Raw genomic sequence first — 19,202 nt, 5'->3', positions numbered from 1 at the left:
ACCAACAAGGTTCAGATTTTACTAGCTGGGACAGGAGATTACTTTGTGATTTATTGCTCTTCTGTTATGATGCCCCCTGGTGAATAGACCATGAGGGTGCATCCCAGTTCAAATTAAGTTCACATTAAGAGTGATCATAATAGTGTCAAAATGTCCGTTTCAGGGCCAAGAGAAGGAAAAACTCACTACTATTCATGATCTCCATCTACAGGAATATATCTTTCATTATTCTGGAGTAATGTATTTTTATATGACTGAACAAGAAAGCTGTAGAGATGCACTTTTTTTCCACTTTGAATGAAAAGTTCTTTCCTGACATTTTCTGCAGTATTTCTGAATGTGTGCTGTAAAGTCCATTCTTAGATTGAAAGTGAGGTGTTTTGTACCTTTGTATCTCTGCCTCGTGGCTGGGAAACAACTACAACTGTAACAAAACTGCTGGTTGAAAACTTTTTTTTATATTGACATATTTTGGCATGTTACAAACACCATGTTGCAATACCTGCAGTTTTGAATGTCCTTCTTTCACATAAAGAGGCTACATCAAACCTAGCTCGACCCTTCTTCATGCAAGTGATCTTTGGATGCTATCTTCAATGAGATATACTCTCGTTTTTTTTTTATTTTTAACTTCTTTCTAAACACTTGATCATGATGCAGTGTTTCTCTTGAAGAAAGACTGAGTAAATCTTCTTTAGTGATCAGTTGTTGTGGCACTGTATCAAGTATCACTTGAAAGTTAGTACTTCTGCCAACTAACGTTCATGCAAATACACTGCCCGCTTAAATATGCAATTTAATATAAGTTTTGAAATATAGGCTATGTGGCACATAATATAATCTTAATTATTCATTTACTCAGTGGACTCTAGAACATGTTATGAAGAAATGAGTAACCATATAGTGCTAATGAGCAATTCTTTGTGACTTTTTAAAACTATTATGTTGCCATCCCTATAGTCAGACAGAGAAATGCCTCATAAATGAAATAGCTCTACCAATTACCTGTCATATTCTGCCCTTAATTATGCTGGTCCTTCTGAATTCATAGTAGTGGCTAAATTTATAAAATCAAACTATTTAGTGTATAATGATATAACTGGGACATTGGTGTTGGCCATGCTCACTCTCCAGAATCTCTATATTACCAGAGATGTGGTTGTTGAATGAGAGGAATGGGGGGTTTGTTATTAAATGCTATGTTTTCTTGCAGCTGAAATCAATTTATATTTATTCCAGGAATGTCTCTGAGCTATGATTTTAGTGCTTGATAGAGCTCATCACAGCTGCTTTGGTCTGATTCTGAAAGAAAAAAAAAACACAACTAAATGCAATTACCAATTCTGTCTTTTCATGAGCACTTAGGAAAATGTGCAACATATGTTTCTTATTTTCAGAAACAGCCAGTTTCTCATCTCATTTGAGCAATACTGTTCTGTCTCATTTTTGGACTGACCTTAGTGACTTAGTGATTAAATCTGTGCGTTCTTCTAGTGAATATTCAACCATTTAGTGTGGTGTCCTGCTCATAGAAGCTATGATTATGATTTTAGTTTTTGTTAGCTTATTGTTTATTTTTTTTAATCATCTTGTAGGGTAAATCTTACCCCTTTAAAGGTGCGTTCCCTCCTCTGTGGAATCCATTGGCTTACCTGGACTACAACAATCTGTGGAGGACCATGGATGAAATGGGAAAGGAGGTATGGCTTGAGGAATTGCAGCTGACTACTTCAGCTCTGTGAGGGTCTGATCAGAGGAGTAAAGTAAAAATTGAACCAGGATGCAGATAGGCAAAGCTGCTCTAGCTTGAATGTGTGTAATGCTGGCAGGAGCAACAATATTTTGGTACGTGTATTTTGCTCCACACTGGTAGTCAGAACACATGTGTAAATGGCATCCTGGAAAGCTTGTTCTGAAAGCCATACTGCTGAGCCTGTCTACAGTCATACCTTTGCAGTTTTTAATATACTGGCATCCAGGTTTATGCTTGTGATTTAGTGTTTCGCACAGTCACTGAGGAATTAGCATTTTAAGAGACTTGTCGACCTGTAACATATATCCTTCTCCACACTCAAATTCAACCCAACCATTTCAGCTTGTCACCAGTAGTTCATGATTTCCATTTAGATACACACTTTTGAAAAGAAGCGACTGTAACTTGCATAGATGAACAAGAGACGCAGAATAAACCAGAGTTATCCCTCAGTACTGTGCTTTATGTTCTAGCTCTTAACTCTAAAATTAGTCTCTGTTATATCTTACAAAAATACATAAAAATGAACCACCCTCAAGGCATATTCAATTAAGTTCACTGTACTACCTGTCAGGAATTTGCAAGCTGAGTAATCTTATGAAGATGAGATTATATTGGTGATGTTGCAAATATTGGCAATAAAACAGAAGTTCTGCTCCCTACCTTCCATCTTACATATTTCTCTTTCATGCAGTCATTCAGCTTATAATGTTAATTCTCTCCTTTTTTTGCCTAAACTTTTAATTCTAACCCCAAATGGTATTTCTTCTGAAGATAACACATTCAGAATGAATTATTAAAAATGAATATTAAAACACTACATAAAAGTTATTTTGAAAACAGACCTAAACAAAACTCCAGATTTCCTTATTTTAACCTGAAAACAATTAGTTCACTTTTTATCTTCTGACATCCATTTATTTGCTGATGAACACTGTTTTATGTTACCTTAGATTCCCAACGAAGCCCCGTGGAAGGCTCCACATGCAGAAGAATGGGACAGAATGACTATGCAAGATTTCATAGATAAAATTTGCTGGACGAAGTAAGAAACTCTTCAGTATGGAAGTAGATATAAAAGTTTATGTTTATATACCTTAGAACTACAAATAGACCCTACTGCTTTGCAAGCAGATATAATTACCACTAAAATACAGCCTTTTTAGGGAAATGAGATGAGAAAATATTTTTTTATGATGGACTGCAACATGTATCAGCATATGCAGTAGTTTATATTATATTTTCATAACTTTTTAGGTTGATATAAAGATATAAGGAAAATGGTTTTTGTGTAAGGGATTACCTCTGAATACATGGGTAGTACTTTTCATCTGATATATGTCAAAACGTGTTTGACTATACATGAGAAAATGCTCTGGCTACAGCAGGTTTCTGAATCACACCTTTAATGGAAGAGCCCACCTTTATTCTGTACTGGACCAGCTGATTTTACCAAAGTACTGTAAGAATAACATTTATCTTGAAATGGCCCTAAATCAGTCTAACATCCATCACTCTGTTGTTTAACTGCTGCACTATATACCACCCAGGGAAAAACTGAGAATGAGTACTTCCTTTTTTTTTATGTATACATCAAAGCAATTTTTCTTTACTTGCCATTCAAGAGCAGTTTCATTGTTTTTCTTCTCACTGAAACAAAAATACATTATTTCTTCCTTGCTGTAAAGGAGATTGATTTCAACAGCAACAGCTTCAGAATTTCTAAGCACCCCACACTGTGCTGCAGGACATCTGAACAACCTTAGTGGAAAAGCCTGACGCTGACAGTGGCATCTGGGGAGCATTTTTATGGTTTCAGCCAGTCTTTAGAGGGTAACATGATCTTGTTAATCAACAGCAGGCTCTAGTCCAAAATTTTCAGTGTTCTGGTCATTTTGTTTTCATTTGCAACAAGAATTATAATTGTGCATACATATATAGAAAGCCTTTCTCATTTGTGCCACCATCCATACTTGGTTAAACAAAATAGAAATACATGCTTTCATCCTGCTGACCATCTTAAATTCTGTTTTGGTAAGGAATTATTCAAGTTATCAGAACACCACATGCTGTAGTCAATATCTGATAGCTCTACCAATCATAATTTTTCAAACTCTGTGATGGAATAAGTCTTGACATTTTACTTCAGTATTGGCATGACTGTCAGGCTCCCTTAATTCCAAGATGCTTTTCAGATTTTATTTGTGCATCTCAACTTGATTTGCCCAGATTTGGATAACGTGCTTTAGAAACTTCCCATTCCAGAAGGTAGTGATCCAGAAGGGTAGCCTTCTACTATTTCTCCTCATCTAACAGACTGTACAGATTTGCTTTTGGCTAGTCTCATGTGCTGGAAGTGCCCTGTGTGCCATTGGCTGAAATCGTACTGCCATTTCTAGGTGAAACGCCAGAGGAAACTGGGGAACTGAAATGCTGAAAAGCAATGGGAGAAAGCAGCAGAAATGATAAGGTTTTAACTACTGCCTAGTAGCTTCTGCCTATGAGATATTCGTAAACACATGCACTAATTCTCCCATTAAACAAAACATCTTTCAGTGCTGATCATATTTTACAGTATTTGTTTATGCAGACAAATATGATAAATATTTTCTGTATTATTCTTTAGCGGTCAATAATGAAGTCAGAACACATTTCAGAAAGTGGGTTAGCTTTTCACTTCAGCAGGGCTGTGTGCATTTTTAGCAGAGATAGGAGACTTTTTCTTCTATGTAGAACTGCAACTGAGTTTGGAATAGTATGTTTGAATTATGCTTTTCTCCTTTTTTTATTGTATTGGAAGTTCAAAGGCTGGAAAATGTTCAAAGTGCTGGCTTTGGAGTTCATTCATTATCTGGTGCTTAGCATATGAAATGCATTTAGACGCCCAGTCACTTTTGTTCACGGTGCAATTAAGCTGAGCATCTTGTAGTCCTGTTCCAAATGTCATTTTTAAATCTTTCTCTGAATGAGGGTAAAAGAAGCATTTACTTTTAACAGGAGGAATGAGCCATAATTAACTGTCCTAGAGTAACACAAGATGTAGAATTTTATACAGTAATTCCCAGTTTTTCTTTCCTTGGTATGTTCCTGTTGCAGCAGCCCCCCCAAACACAACAGAAGAGAACAGTGTGGGGGAGTGCTGTCTAACCAGAGACCTTAGATAATTAACATCTATGATACCTAACCTTTTTAAATGGCAAATATTGAATAATCCGTATGCAATGTGCTTGAGGGGCAGGCATTTCACAAGTGCAAACAGAATAGCAGATGTTGGATATAACCCAGGAACCAGGAGGGCATGATGGTTTTGCTGTCCTGTGAAGACAGGAAAGCTTCCTTTCCATAATCCCAAGTCTGGGATGGCAAGCTGATTTTGTGTTAGCAGCCTAAAATGCCATTAGCTTTCATTGGCTCTTGTGTTTCCTAATTTTGCTGGAATACAGCAGTATTTGATTAATGTTTTTTATAGTGTTTCTTGAAAAATGTTCCATACAACCAATTGCTACTGTTTTCTCTTTCATCTGAAATCAAGGAATTCTTTGCCCTCAACTCCAGTGGAAAAAAGTTGACAAACTCATTATCTCTCCAACTAAAGAACAAGATTGACATCTTTCTTCAGTCTTTAAAGCAACAGTTTCTCATCTTTGCTGCAGGGCTGCCAAGAGTTTTGCAACTCTGTTTGTAAATGTGGATGTCACTTCTGAACCCCATGAGGTGTCTGCTCTCTGGTTTTTGTGGTACGTGAAGCAATGTGGGGGGACAGCCAGGATTTTCTCAACAACCAATGGAGGACAGGTACTGTCAGCCATCACCTTCTGCGGCTGTTGATGGACCTTTCTTTAAGTTCCATTCTTCTATTTATATATAGTTAAGTTCAGATGGCAAGCTGATACACCCCTGACTTTGTCCAATTGCACAGTAGCAACAGCACTATTTGCATGCATTTACACAGTAATCAGACTCTTGGAAAACTTATGTTGAAGGCTGTGCGCTGAAGTCATTGACCTAGGGATCAGTACATTCATAGCAATTCCTGATTGTCTCTTTTTTTGGGCTCTGGTCAGAACATGTTGTTTATTCAGTTTGAAATGTTTTGGGGCTGAAGCGAGCCTTACCACTTCAGAACTACTTCATGAAGATGGGAATGCTAACTGGGAGAGTGTGTAGAAGCACTCCAAATGGATACTGGAATTGTAGCCAAGAGCTCAGTTCCTGAAAACACAAGCTTTCAAGGATTAAGCCTGTAAAGATTTGAAAATCAGTCAGAAGAAAATGAACACCTATGCTGAAGTACAGTTCGCTCTAAAATGATTGTAAACTGGCACATTGGTGCTATTTCTGCATTTCAAGAAAGTGAAGGCTCTATTAATGGTCTGCTTTAGAAATGCAAATTTTATTTAGTATGTTAGAAACAATTGTATTTTTAGAAACGTTATTTAGTCATTAAAAAATACCTAAAAATAAAAATATGAAGAATTCATTACAGCACATTAAAATACATCGGTAGATATGCACAGATAAATCAATAATTGTAGATAATTTGATTATAAATACTTTTCATAAAATATTATTTGTATTTCTCCAGTATGTTAGAGGTGATTTTTTTTTTTTAAGTTAAGTTAGGTTACACACTTTTGGTGTGAGCTATTTCATTTCTTATATTTTGTTATTAGGTAGATCAGGGTTTCTACTTCTCATGCAGACTTAAGCAATGAAAAGAGTGAACTCAGAGAAAGGTTTAAAAGTTTAAATCCTTATAGGAAATGTTGCTTATTCACTAATATCTGTGGAATCCATTCGGAGACTGCATGAAAATAAGTTTTTCTTGTGACATTACTGATACTTCTAGTTTTGGCTGGTAGTCAAACATGGGAGGTGCAGAAGTTCACAGAAAGAAAAAGTAATGTATAGACATTTTCCAAGTGAAACTGCTAAACTTAATTACAAAGGTTTGGCAATAACAGAAGAATAGAGTTTGGTTTGAATCCCAAGCAAAAGGCTTGTCATCATACATACAGTCTTTGCAGGCACTGTTCTGCTGATTTCTCTCTGCTATGTTGTTGTTTTCTGTGTTTCAGGAGAGGAAGTTTGTTGGAGGCTCTGGACAGATCAGTGAGAAAATAATGGAACGGTTGGGAGGTCGAGTGAAGCTGAAGAAACCAGTAGTCCGCATTGACCAGTCGGGTGAAAATGTCGTAGTGGAAACCTTGGATCATGAATTATATGAGGTGATGAAACCTCTTACATCTCAGCAACCATTTTTGTTTGGACAGCTAGAAAATTTCAGTTTTCCTTTGTGACTTCTCCAAAATACTGTAGAAAAATATAACAGAGACTGAAATGACTGCGACAAGTCATGTTTTCTTGTTGTCCCTGCCTAATAGTAATCAATGACAGAGTTTTAAAGTGATATCTAAAAAGCAAAGTTTATATTGAAATTCCTTCCTCTCAAGCATCTTTATTTTATGTTCTGTTACCTTCGGAATAGACAGGCAGTAGTGGAGTGAACACAGCAATGTAGCTTGGTAATAAACTTCCTATGAAAGCATTTCCATTTTGGCTTTGAAGTTGTAAGAAAAGAGACCAGATGGAAAGAAGACCAACCAACTCTTGTAACATACAAAATCTCTCCCCTGGATTTTTTCAGGAGCTGGGAAAAGAGCAGCTGCCCATCATTGCAACAGATGGCTGTTTATATAATGCTTGTTTGTTGTTTTGGCAATCAGGATTTTGTGAGGGTTTGATTTCACATTTCTTATGCTAAATGCCAAAATTGCTTTTGAAAGATAAACCCTGCAACCTCTCTAGAAGTCTGCTGAGATCATTAGAGCAATATTTAGGATGAAGTAGTGGAGAATGTATTTGGCTTACGTATAATTTTTTTTCCAGGGCAAATATGTGATCAGTGCCATTCCCCCAGTTCTTGGTTTGAAGATTCATTTCAACCCACCTTTGCCCCCAATGAGAAACCAGCTCATCAACCGAATCCCGATGGGCTCAGTCATCAAGTGTATTGTGTACTATAAGGAAACCTTCTGGAGGAAGAAGGGTATTATGTTTTAATTAAAGGGAATAGTAGTAATAATTGTGACAGAGAGAGGGAGAAGGTACGTGGGAGCAAAGCAGGCTATGAGTTCAGAGAATTATGGGTCTTAGGAAATTTCTTATATACCATTTTTGCCTTTCCCTGCTTGAGAAATTTGAGGGAAAAAGGTTTAGAAAAGAGTGGGTGGGAGAAGAAAAAGAAGAGGAGGAGTAGATGTGAGGGGGAAAGCAAAGTGCACTCTTGCCTGTTGCTTAGCACCTTGTTCTTTGTTGTCCTCTCTTTTTCCTTCACATTCTTGAAATTCATGATTATGAGTCTCTCCCACTTGTACAGTAATCTAAAGGTACAGGTGATATATGATGGAGACAGGTCTTGTCTCATCAATTATCAGCCTGCAAAACCTCTGCCTTCTCGATGCATTGGAAAACATTCACTTAGAGTATCTTCCCATAGACATCCTTACCTGCACCATTTATGTCCTGATTCCTCAGATTTCTTTTGCAACTTACTCTCAGACAAACTGTGCTGTAATATGCACTCATTTCTCTTCGGTGGTTATTAGTCTCCATTTGTACTTGTGTAGAAATGTCACACACCCTTCATCTCTATGAATGATTTTAACAGTTCTGTATTTTGACATATTCTGGCCATTAGGTTTTAGAATGGATTAGCAAGAGGTGACTCCATTTCCTGGTAGAATCCATAGTTTTCATACTCTCCTTTTCTTCTGATTGTTCTTTTAAGAACACCTGCATTTTCAAAACAATGTACAAACATCTCCTCCTGGGTCTGACATAAATGTCACATATGGAAACAATTATGCTAGGGGCATTTGAATACCTTCAGTATCTGAGAGCAATCTGTTTCTTTGCAGTTTTTGTGCAACCTTACTAACTGGGTTGCAGAATAGTTTAGTTTTATAACTTAAATTCAAGAGTAGAAGATTCTTTTATTGGCCTTTTCTTAAATGACACTTCTGAAAATTGTTGTCAGCAGATCCCTTCTGGCTGGTATCTAGCACCTCCATGAGCCAATGCAATCTGCCTTACAGGTCAGCAGGGGATGTGTGCTAGTTTTTGTCACTTGATGGAGATCACTCTGCATGTTTTGTGTTGGATTTTTTTTTTTTTTTTCTTTCTTCTTTCCTTCATTTTCATATATCCTTGTATTAGAATTGAAGAATCAGAGAACTAAATGTTTTGAGGGGAACTCTGGATGTCAGTTAATTCAGTTAATTGCTCAAAGCAGTGTGTTTTTAGATCAGGTTGTTTAGGGCTTTTTCTAGATAAATTTTGAATATTTCCCAGCATCTCAGAAGCTCACTGCTGTGTTCAAATGCATGGGTCCTATCTTCTTTTCCCCCTTATGCTTACAGGGTACTGTGGTACCATGATGATTGAAGATGAGGATGCTGCAATTAGTTTAACACTTGATGATACTAAACCTGATGGCAGCTTTCCTGCTATAATAGGGTAAGAGACAGAAAAGATGTACAGTTCATTCCTTTTTATTTTGTCTTAGAAGCAACAACTGAAACAGAAAATCTGCTACTTTTGAATGCTCTGATAAAATAAGCTCCTTGGTCCTCGTAGGTCCTTTCCAACTGTGGATATTCTATGATTCTGTGATAGTTAAAGGGTTGGATCTCTGTGTAAGGTGAATATTTTCCATGAGTCTTACTTCCAATAAAATTCTCTTTGGGATTTATTAGCAAATTTTAAAATATAAAATACTACTACTTCTTTTTTTCTCCCTGTCATATTTTGCCTTGTCATGTTGCAAAATATCAAAGTGGAGAAGGAGAAAGAAAGGAGGAAGAAAAAAGGGAGTGAAGTGAATGCACAGATTTAATGTTTTCTCCAAATATTTTCCTCCCCCAAAATTTGCAACTCTTTAAATGAAAATTTGTTCTCTAGCACTCATTATTTTTATTTTAAATCTGGTAGATCAATCTTAAAAAGTTACTGATTTCCTGGTCAATCTCAGATTTCAGCTATTGTTATTGTACGCTGCATGCACTGCTGTATAAAATTTAGGTCACTGGGAAACAGCTCATACAGATCTTACAACCTATGAGTTCCATCCGTAGTGAGTAAAGCATAAATCATTACATGAGGTGAAATGGATATTTTGGATAGCGACTTGAAAGCCAATATTACTAATCACATCATCTCATCAAAGTTTGGGTGTTTTAAATAATGCAGGAAATGTAGTAACATAATGGAAACAAATTGTTTGTGGTCTTCCTTTTTTACAGTTTCATTCTTGCTCGAAAGTGTAGAAGACTGACCAATCTCACAAAAGAAGAAAGGTGAGTACAAACGTTGGAAATTTGAATGGGTTCAGAGTCTGGCTTTTGTTATAAACAAAAAGAGCAAGAAAAGGTGCCCAGATTGGAAGGAGGATGTAACCTTGTGGCAATAGGCAGAAGTGTCACTTTCAGGAAGAATTTCTCCTATTTGTTTTTTGGGGGGAATCCTGTGGGGCCTTCATCCAAAGTGACAGCTGGTATGGCAACCAGTCGCTTCTCTTTGGAAACACTCTGGAACTGGTTCTCAAACTCCAGCAGGGCTGCTCTGGTTGTGTGTCCCCAATAGAACAACTGCTGTAAGCTGCTGATTATGAAGGTAGTGTATATGTTCTGCTGAGCTCACTGGGAAGGATCTAGGGCAGCCTCATCCTCCACTGCTACCTGTCTAGCTTCCTGCAACTGCTCTGAGCTGTTTCAAAGCTTGTCAGAAGGGATAGGTCTGTCCACTGTGCTTGATTTTGCTAGTCATCCTGGTGGGTCCTTTCAGCGTCTTTTGCTGAACCCTAATGCTGCTGCGTCTGCTGTGAAGAAGACCTTAGGATCATAAAGAGGTCAAAAAGTTGCCTCCAGCTCTCCTCCCACAGTTGCAGACCAAAATGCCCTTCAGGCACAGATGAAGGTCTTTGTTACTGTCTTGAAAACAAATGCGTGCATACAGAACTGCTCTTTTGTCTATTATGAAAATAGAATTTACAAAATAATGAACTTTTTTTTCCATCACACTGATTCACAGGATCAGATTAAATTTAAAAGCTACATGTAGACTGTGGAAATGAGAAGAGCTTTATTTTGACACAGGGAAAATGTATTTTAAGTATACCACAAGGAATATCATATCCAAATAAGCAAATATTTTTAGGGTAATGGCTAGCTTAACTAGAGGAGATGTAGTCATCTCAAATTGGCTTTGCCGATAGTCTAGCAGTCTGTGGATAATGGATCTAGCTAGGGCTGTTAGTATCCTAGTCTTTTGAAGTGACAGCTTGAAATCACAGCCTCTCTTCATTTTGTCAGTATTGGATTCAGGCTTTGGTGGATAGAAATAATGTAGTTGTTCTGAAATCCAGCATGCCCAGTGTTTTCAGTCATCGTAAACACCAAATGACATCTTACACTGTGTCAGCCTATAAGATATTACTGAGCAATATGTGTGAACAAATTCTTTTTCTCTAAAGGGTTATTCTAGTGATGTGTAAGTTACAACTGAAGAAAGGAATTTGTTTCAGTAAAGAATGGTCATGAAGCGTGTGTGTGTTTGTAGGTACACCCTGGTGCAGGGATCAAGTGTGCCTCTCTGACCTGTGTGGTCCTGGCCACAGCCAGTCCAGGCAGGAGCCTCTTGGACTGTAGCTCCTTCCTTGTACACCAGCACAAGTCTCCTTCCACTGGAAACTGGGGTCCAGTAGAAGGCATAGTGCAAATGGTTTCTGTTATTTAGATACAGGTTACGATGTTACAATGTTATTTAGATAGGTTAAGATGTTCTGGTGCAGTCCTACGGAGAGTGGCTGAGGGAACTGGGATTATTCAATCTGGAGAAGGATCAGATGAGATTTTATCGCTGAATCACCTGAAAGAAGGTTGTAGCAAGGTAGGAGTCAGCATCTTCTCCCAGGTAACAGCAATAGGATGAGAGGTAATGGCCTTAAGTTGTCCAGGGGAGGTTCAAGGTTGGATATTAGGAAAAAATTATTCTCTGGAAGACTGGTGAGGCAGTGGCACAAGCTGCCCAGGGAGGTGGTGAAGTCATTATCCCTGGAGGTGTTTGAGAAATGTGTGGATGTGGGTACTGAGGGACATGGTTTAATGAGTAATATTGTGATAGGTGATAGGTGGATGGTTGGACTGGATGATCTTAGAGGTCTTCTCCAACCTTAATGTTTCAATACACACAGATACTATGAGCAATAGCTGGGCTCCAGCTTTGTCACAGGATCAAGAGAGTCAGGTTTTCAGTACTGGATGTGAGGAGTGGGATATAGTGTCTGTGGCAGCTATCCTAAATCATGGCTGTAAAAATCAGTGGTGGGAGGGCATGGGAAATGCTTCCCAGTCTAAGCCAGATGTAAGGGGGTGAATCTCACCACTTCCTTCCAGCTAGGCCAGGTGCCAATGAGTAATGACAATGTTAGGTTTTACCTTGTCTTTCATTGCTGCACAACAAAGGTATCACATAGCCTTGGGATAAAAGACCAGGGCAAGGAGCTGTGTGTCTGCACGTGCACTTCATCCTCACTGCAGGGAGGAATCATTGTGTGTCACTTGATAGGATCCTACCTAAACAGCTCCACTGGTAACATTCCTCTTATTTAGTACTGGTGGCAATTTCACAGCTGAGTCCAAAGCCAAGAAATAAGGATTATATTTGCTGCATATTCCATATGTTCCATACAAGCATTAGCAATAAATTCATAAATAAGAATTTATTTAAACTATTCAGAAACAAAGGAGACAGATGGTACAGAGAGGCCAGTGCATCTGCAGGGATTGCTCTTATTAGGGAGAATTATCTAGGTAACAGATTACTGTTGGTACATTTGCAGCCCTTTGGAAATTACTTTTCTGTGCGCTGTCCTGTGGTGGTTTTTCTTTCTTTTGAATACCGTGTTACTGATAAATAATTCCTTCCAAGGTCAAAGTTTCTTCGTAGTCTGAAGATACCCTTGACCTGAAGCTTAATATTTTCTCTTACACAGCTATCTTTAACTAAATTTATGTGTGTTTGCAATGTGGTTGGCAAACAGCAGTGAACTTGCAGCATCCTGGAGCCCTTCAGATGTCCATACCTGAGCATCCTTACCACCTTCTGCTCTTCCATTTCTGGGCTCCTGAGAGGGTCCACACATCACATGTGGAAAAGGGAGAGGGCACACATGGATCTTGAGGGGTGCTCCTCATCTTCATCATGGTGCTGGAAGAAACAGGAGCAGATGGGTCCCTGAGTGATGCTCACTGGATCCTTGCAGTGTTATTGACCTGCCCTAAAAGTGGGAGCCCAGTGGGCATTTGTGAGGGGTAGTGAGCAGATCTTAACAGAGGGCTTTTGCTGGTTCCTGCTGTTAAAATGGCTTTGTTTGGTTGAGACACTGCAGAGGTCCTAGTGGAATGTAGGGCATGGTGGTCACTTCACTCAGAGAGTGAGAGGCAGAGGAACTGTTTTCTTTCGTTATGGCTGTTGCTGGATCCCTGACTACAAGGAGATGTTCATATTTAGGTCCTACAGCTCTCTAAGTCCCCTATCCAGTCACTCTGTATTTCTGCTTCTGTCCAGGAGCTTCAGGAAGGAGTTGCTTCCCTTTCATCTACTGCCACTAGGCTCATTGCCTTCCAGCAGCAACACCCTGTGCCCACAACTCTACCCTAGCTTGCACAGAAGGACACCTTCTTCAAGGGCCTTCAGACCTTCCTATTCTTTTTCTCATCCTCTTTTTATAGTATTTCTTGAGTTCAGCTGCCTGTGGGTATAGCTGGGCTGCATCCTAGGGCACCATCAGTAGGATTTTTTCATACTCTCATAGGGTTGGAAATGAGACCTGTGCAGATATGGAGCTGGGACTGCTGCATTGCTGTGACTTGTGGCCAACGTGGCTTTTTGTGGAGCATAGGGTTTGCTTCTAGAAGTAAACACCTTTTCAGTGTTGTGTTTGTGTCTATTTGGTTTTCATAATGGCTTAACTACTATTTCATTTTCATCTTCTTTTTGGAAATTGGTGCAGTGCAGCTAAATGTAAGACCCAGAAGCTTATAAGAACAAACTTAATTGCACTTGGGGCTTGCTACAGAATGAACTATATTCATGGATTTATAGACTCATAAACTAAAACAGGAGGAGATTTTATAGATACAGAAATAAAGAACTGTTTCTCTGAGAGCCTCAGGCTATCAATACCTGCATCTTTGTAAGAACAAATTTTATCTTGGACTACGTGCCAAGAAAAAAAAGTGCAATCCCTTACTTCTTTTTTTTCCTGACAGCCTAGAGGACCTTTGGGTAATATATGAACTTGGGCTGCTAGAGTTATCTTAAGGGAACGGCTTGCATAACTGCTGGTAAAATTGGCATTTATGCAGCACAGAAGTTTATTGAGTGAAAGATATTCCTAAAGTGATCTGCTCCAGAGTTTGAGCAATTAGAATAGATCCCAAAAGTGGAACCTCAAGTTTGAGCAAATCCTTACACTTACTATCTTGAAACTTGAACATTTTAGGGGCAGTGTATTTTCTCTTTTCTTACCCAGAAGCCTTTTGTTGTTTTTCTCTTGCAGGAAGACAAGGCTGTGTGAACTCTATGCAAAAGTTTTGGGATCAGAGGAAGCTTTACATGTAAGCACACAATCTAAATCTTGGTGTCTCTCATCAGTATTGCTGCAATTGGGAAGGGCAGAATGGGACTGGAATGCACCAGTATGTTGGAGCACAGCACTATTTGGGAAGTGGCTCATGATACAGGAGGTTTTGCTGCTCTCTGTGGAGAAGTGGAGAGTATGTTACAGCAAGTCTTGTTTTGTGACAGAGAGGATATGAATACTTTCATGAAGCAGTAAAAAGACAAATATATTCTCATTCTCTGCATTGCTGAGCGTGGGATTCATTGTGTTTACTACCATAAATATCAACAGTTCTGAGATTCCATCTTAATCCATGTTGAGCACAATGTTTCTTCTCTCTTACTAGATGCTAAGATCCACTACTACACATATTTTTCTTTTTGTCTTTGCTTTCCCTTCTCTTCTCTGCAATGGTAAATAACTGATAGGATTTTTGTCATCTCTGACTTAGGTTATGTGATCAAAGCCCTTTATCCTTCAAGGGCAATTTTACATGAGCTAAATGTTGTAGACACCAATCTCAAGATTACATCATTTTAAACATAGCAATACTGTAGGTCAAACCATGCAAGTACCACACTTTGCATTTTTTAACATTATGCTTCTGTACCCAATGTACACATTACAAATATTACACCAGTTTATACCAGAGGTTAATTTTGCTTTTCATTGCTCAAAGCATAAATCTGTGCTCAGAGCATAAATTTACATGGACCAGATTAAGAGGATTATCTTCTGCAGTGCTCGGATTGTCTATTTTTTTAAACAGCAGGCAGTGTCTAAAATTAAGGTTTATTGTGTCTGATCCATATTGCATTAACAGACTAGTTAAATGCGTTCATCTTGTCAGACATTGTCATGCAACAATCATAGGCTGTTTTCACTGCTGTCTCCTCCTTTCTCTTATTGGCTTCTCTGGGACTTTATCCTTTCTTTGAGTGAATTAATGTCTGTTTTACAGCCAGTGCATTATGAAGAGAAGAACTGGTGTGAAGAGCAGTATTCTGGAGGCTGCTACACAGCCTACTTCCCACCAGGCGTAATGACTCAGTACGGAAGGTACAGTGTGTCTATTTATAGTGGGCTTCGGAGTAGCAAGATAAGACCAAGTTAATAAATAATCTTAGGAAGGGTCATAAATCCTCTGTCACTCTGTTGGCTTTATACCTTTGAGATTGCTAGAGAATATTTTACACAGATCTTATAACCTTCCACTTGTCTCAGTTGGGCTTTATGATGGATGACTACAGTATCATTAGGGTTGTTGTGTGGGTTGTTTTTTTTTTTTTTTTTTTTTTTTGTTTTGTTTTGTTTTTTGCTGTTATTTCTTTTTCCTCTTTTGGTTATTTGGTGAATGCAACTGAGTAGATTTTTGGAAGTGAACTAGGAAGTCTTCAGCTTCTGTTTACAAAACAGACATTAGGTATTTGAGATCAGTGTTACCATTTCTAGACCATCTTTTGCTGGTGTTTTGTAAATACTTGTGGAGAGTTAATTCCTATCAGCAATGACATTCTGGTCATTTCTTTGGATAGTTCCTTTTAGCAGGCAAAGCTTAATACCTTAAACAGTGTGCAATTGTATATGGTCCTCCTGGTCAAACATTTTTGCATGAAAATAAGATTTACCAAAAAGAAAAGGGTTTGCTGCTCAGAGCAGTGATTGGCTTTCAGATACATAGTTCTTAATTTACTTGAAATATAAGTTTTCACAATTAAAACAAACTAACAAACAAAAAACCTGGAGCCTACAAAACAGCTGTAATGAAGAACATATGTGGTCCTTAGTTTTTAAAGTAATTTTAATGACACTAATTATTGTAAATTATGGAAAAATGCAGCATAAAATCTTTTATTTCCTGGTTGTTATTTAGATATTATGGGGATATATTTCAGAATGCTGCACTGTGAAGTATGAAGAGCCATTATCACCAATCCCTGGTATTTAAGACACTGGATAAAATTATGAGATATAAAAAGTCTCATCTCAAACAAATTGTCTTTTACACAAGCACTAGATTCACGTCTAGAAATAGCGCTGCAAGAACTGCATTGTGAAAGTTTAGAAAACATGAACACTGATTTGTTTACCCTAAGAAATGCCTTGCAATGCCAACTACCCATCCAACTCAACTTGCTCAAAGTTAGTATCTCTAAGTAACTGCTATTATTTATTTAAAACACATTTATTATAATGTTAATCCACAGATTCCGTTGTCTTATCTGATATGGCTGATGTGATTTATTGCTTGTTCTCCCTCAAGGATTCTTCGACAGCCCATTGGCAGGATCTACTTTGCTGGCACTGAGACAGCCACAGAATGGAGTGGATACATGGAGGGGGCCATACAGGCTGGAGAAAGAGCAGCCAGAGAGGTAGAGGCACAAGCCCAAAACTGGGGATGCTGTCAAATACGCCTATGGAAGATGAAATATATTCTGGTTGGAGGCAAAATGGGACCTGAGCATTAACATTTTTAGACATTCTGAAAAAGATGATAGACTGCAAAAAGGATGAAGAAACATTAGACTTGGAATGCTTAGGAGAGGCTCTTTGAAAACCCCCATAGATTGTGCTTCATGACTTCTTTAATGTAAGAATTGCAGCACAACCTCCACAGATGGTAGCAGAGAAGTTGGCAAGTGAGCTCGATCAGTAAAAATGTGATGTTTTTCATTCCCTCATTTACTTGTGGATGGAAAGTAAGTTTAAAATCCAGTATAGGGATGTTTCCCACTCCATTTTATTGAAAAGTTGATAGCGTTCCTGAATCTTGTCTAGAATAAAAGCGTATTGTAAAACACAGCAAATCTTCTTAAATCTACAAGTGACTGGAACAGGAAGAACATTAATATCAACACCTCCGTTTCATTTTACTGTAGCAGTTCATCTTGCTGTCTTTTATTACTCTCAATTCAGACAATCTTTGCTTTCCTATTTGTATCTGGTGTCTTTGATACTATGAATGGTTACTTTTTCATTGTGAAGGTTTCCTGTTTAGTCTTACTTTTTTTCTGGCTGAAAGCAGTGGTGGTTCATTATAGGGTGGTGTTCCTCTCCCTAAATCATGGTAAAACTTAATAAACAAACCACTCAAGACAATATTGGCTGCTCTTGTTGTATCTGTGTATGCACATCTTACTTTCCTGTGAGTGTTTACTTAACTCTTAGTCATATTCATATCACCTTAGTCACATAAGACTAATCAAGTTCTGGTATCTGACATGGAGCAGCTAAACACTGAGAGCTTCTTCTGTTATGTTTTCTGTTTTCTACTAAGAGGGGTGTCTTATTAAATATTTGGCCTCCCCAGAAATGTGTTGTAAAAAGATCACATTTTCTTGAAAATTTAAGTACACAGAGATTTATGTGCTGAGTTGTTGTCTTAATCATGCTGTTTTAAAACAAACATTGAAAGCCAGCCTTTTTCCCCTTCAAAGAACAAGTGGTGCTTACTAGGAAATTCTATTTACTTTCAGGTACTGTTTGCTATGAGGAAAATCCCAGACACTGAAATTTGGAAGCCAGAACCTGAATCAATTGTAAGTTTTTATGTGGATTAAACGGATTATGATTTTATCTTTGGTATTGTGGATGAGAAAAAAGATAGTGGCTTTTTTTAAGCTTTGTATACCAAAGCCACAATAATCTTTTTTTACTTAACAGAACTGCTCTTCTCTAACAGGAAAGTAAGAGAAACTAAGAGAAGTCATCCATCTGGCAACTCTGAAACATCAGATCAGAAAGAATTGCGCTTCTTAACTGGTCAATTAATCTTTTTAATGCGCCTCTTCCTATTCCTTTTAACTGAGTACAAAACTTGCATACTGTGTACTTCTTAATAACATGAATGGCTTCAGCCCAGTTCTATTTCTGCTCAAGAATCTTTTTATATGTATCCTGCCTCTAACCATGGAGACGTTATGTTGGTAATGGATGTGTTCTCTCTACAGGATGTTCCAGCTTTGCCCATCACAACTACCTTTTGGGAGAGAAACTTGCCATCTGTACCAGGACTGCTAAAGCTGATTGGGTTTTCCACTTTCTTCACTTCCGTGGCTGCTGCAGGGTTATTTGCCTACAGAAGGGGACTTCTGGTTCAAAACTGAAAAATGTGCCAGTGCAAAGCCTCACACTCACACTTCTTTTTCTCTGAGGTTTTTTTGGCATGTACTTCCCTGCCTTCAAAGACAGGCCAGGACTAGGGAAGAAGAGAAAACAGTAGAGAGAAGACTCTAGAGGGGAGGGTAAATGAAGGGGATCCATATTCAAAAAGAGCCCCTTGAATCCAGGCCTCCTTCTAGCAGTATTTTTTTTGTTTTTTAAGTTCTAGGAAACCTTGCAAAGAATTATCACCTTGAGATTTTCATCCAGATCTCAGAACACAGGTGACAGAATGCCTTGATAATACCTGTTTTGAGAAGATTTCCAGTGATTTTTACACATATATCATAACCAGACCCTGAATTATGAGTCTTCTTGGCACTTCCATCTTTAGTTGAAAAAAAACCAAAAAAACAAAAAACCATTTCTGCCCTCCTTTGTGGTAGACTGAGAAAATAAATCCATAGCTCAAAGAATAATTGATCAGTTAATGTAAATTTTTTGTGAGAATCCCTTTAGTGATTTTTTTTCTCTCTCTCAAATGTCCAGAGCCCAGGTAGTACTTAAACAAGAAGTCAGGCTACCTTTTCAAATGGTGGTCTAAATGCATTCATTCCAGCTATGCAAGTGTGGCCTCGGGTTGTTAGTATTTCCAATGGT

The 19,202-nt window shown here is 38.2% G+C and overlaps 1 protein-coding gene across 1 annotated transcript in view; it reads left to right on the top strand.

The window, feature by feature from the left end:
* The window catches only part of LOC306957171 (amine oxidase [flavin-containing] B-like), a gene marked incomplete at both ends in the record, with an annotated part of 48,166 nt that extends 29,619 nt beyond the window's left edge, over positions 1 to 18,547 (top strand). Inside the window, 12 exons of the mRNA XM_079548558.1 lie at positions 1,596 to 1,700; positions 2,707 to 2,798; positions 5,407 to 5,548; positions 6,832 to 6,981; positions 7,643 to 7,802; positions 9,175 to 9,271; positions 10,057 to 10,110; positions 14,376 to 14,433; positions 15,400 to 15,497; positions 16,702 to 16,813; positions 17,918 to 17,980; positions 18,392 to 18,547. Of these exons, the coding sequence (XP_079404684.1) occupies positions 1,596 to 1,700; positions 2,707 to 2,798; positions 5,407 to 5,548; positions 6,832 to 6,981; positions 7,643 to 7,802; positions 9,175 to 9,271; positions 10,057 to 10,110; positions 14,376 to 14,433; positions 15,400 to 15,497; positions 16,702 to 16,813; positions 17,918 to 17,980; positions 18,392 to 18,547 (1,287 nt within the window). The remainder of the gene's footprint in view (positions 1 to 1,595; positions 1,701 to 2,706; positions 2,799 to 5,406; positions 5,549 to 6,831; positions 6,982 to 7,642; positions 7,803 to 9,174; positions 9,272 to 10,056; positions 10,111 to 14,375; positions 14,434 to 15,399; positions 15,498 to 16,701; positions 16,814 to 17,917; positions 17,981 to 18,391) is intronic.
* Positions 18,548 to 19,202: the final 655 nt, after the last annotated feature.

This window comes from Tetrao urogallus, assembly GCF_951394365.1.
Source record: "Tetrao urogallus genome assembly, chromosome: 1".
Classification (NCBI taxonomy): Eukaryota; Metazoa; Chordata; class Aves; order Galliformes; family Phasianidae; genus Tetrao; species Tetrao urogallus.
Note: the sequence above shows the minus strand (reverse complement) of the source record. Positions and strands in the feature narration are given on the sequence as shown.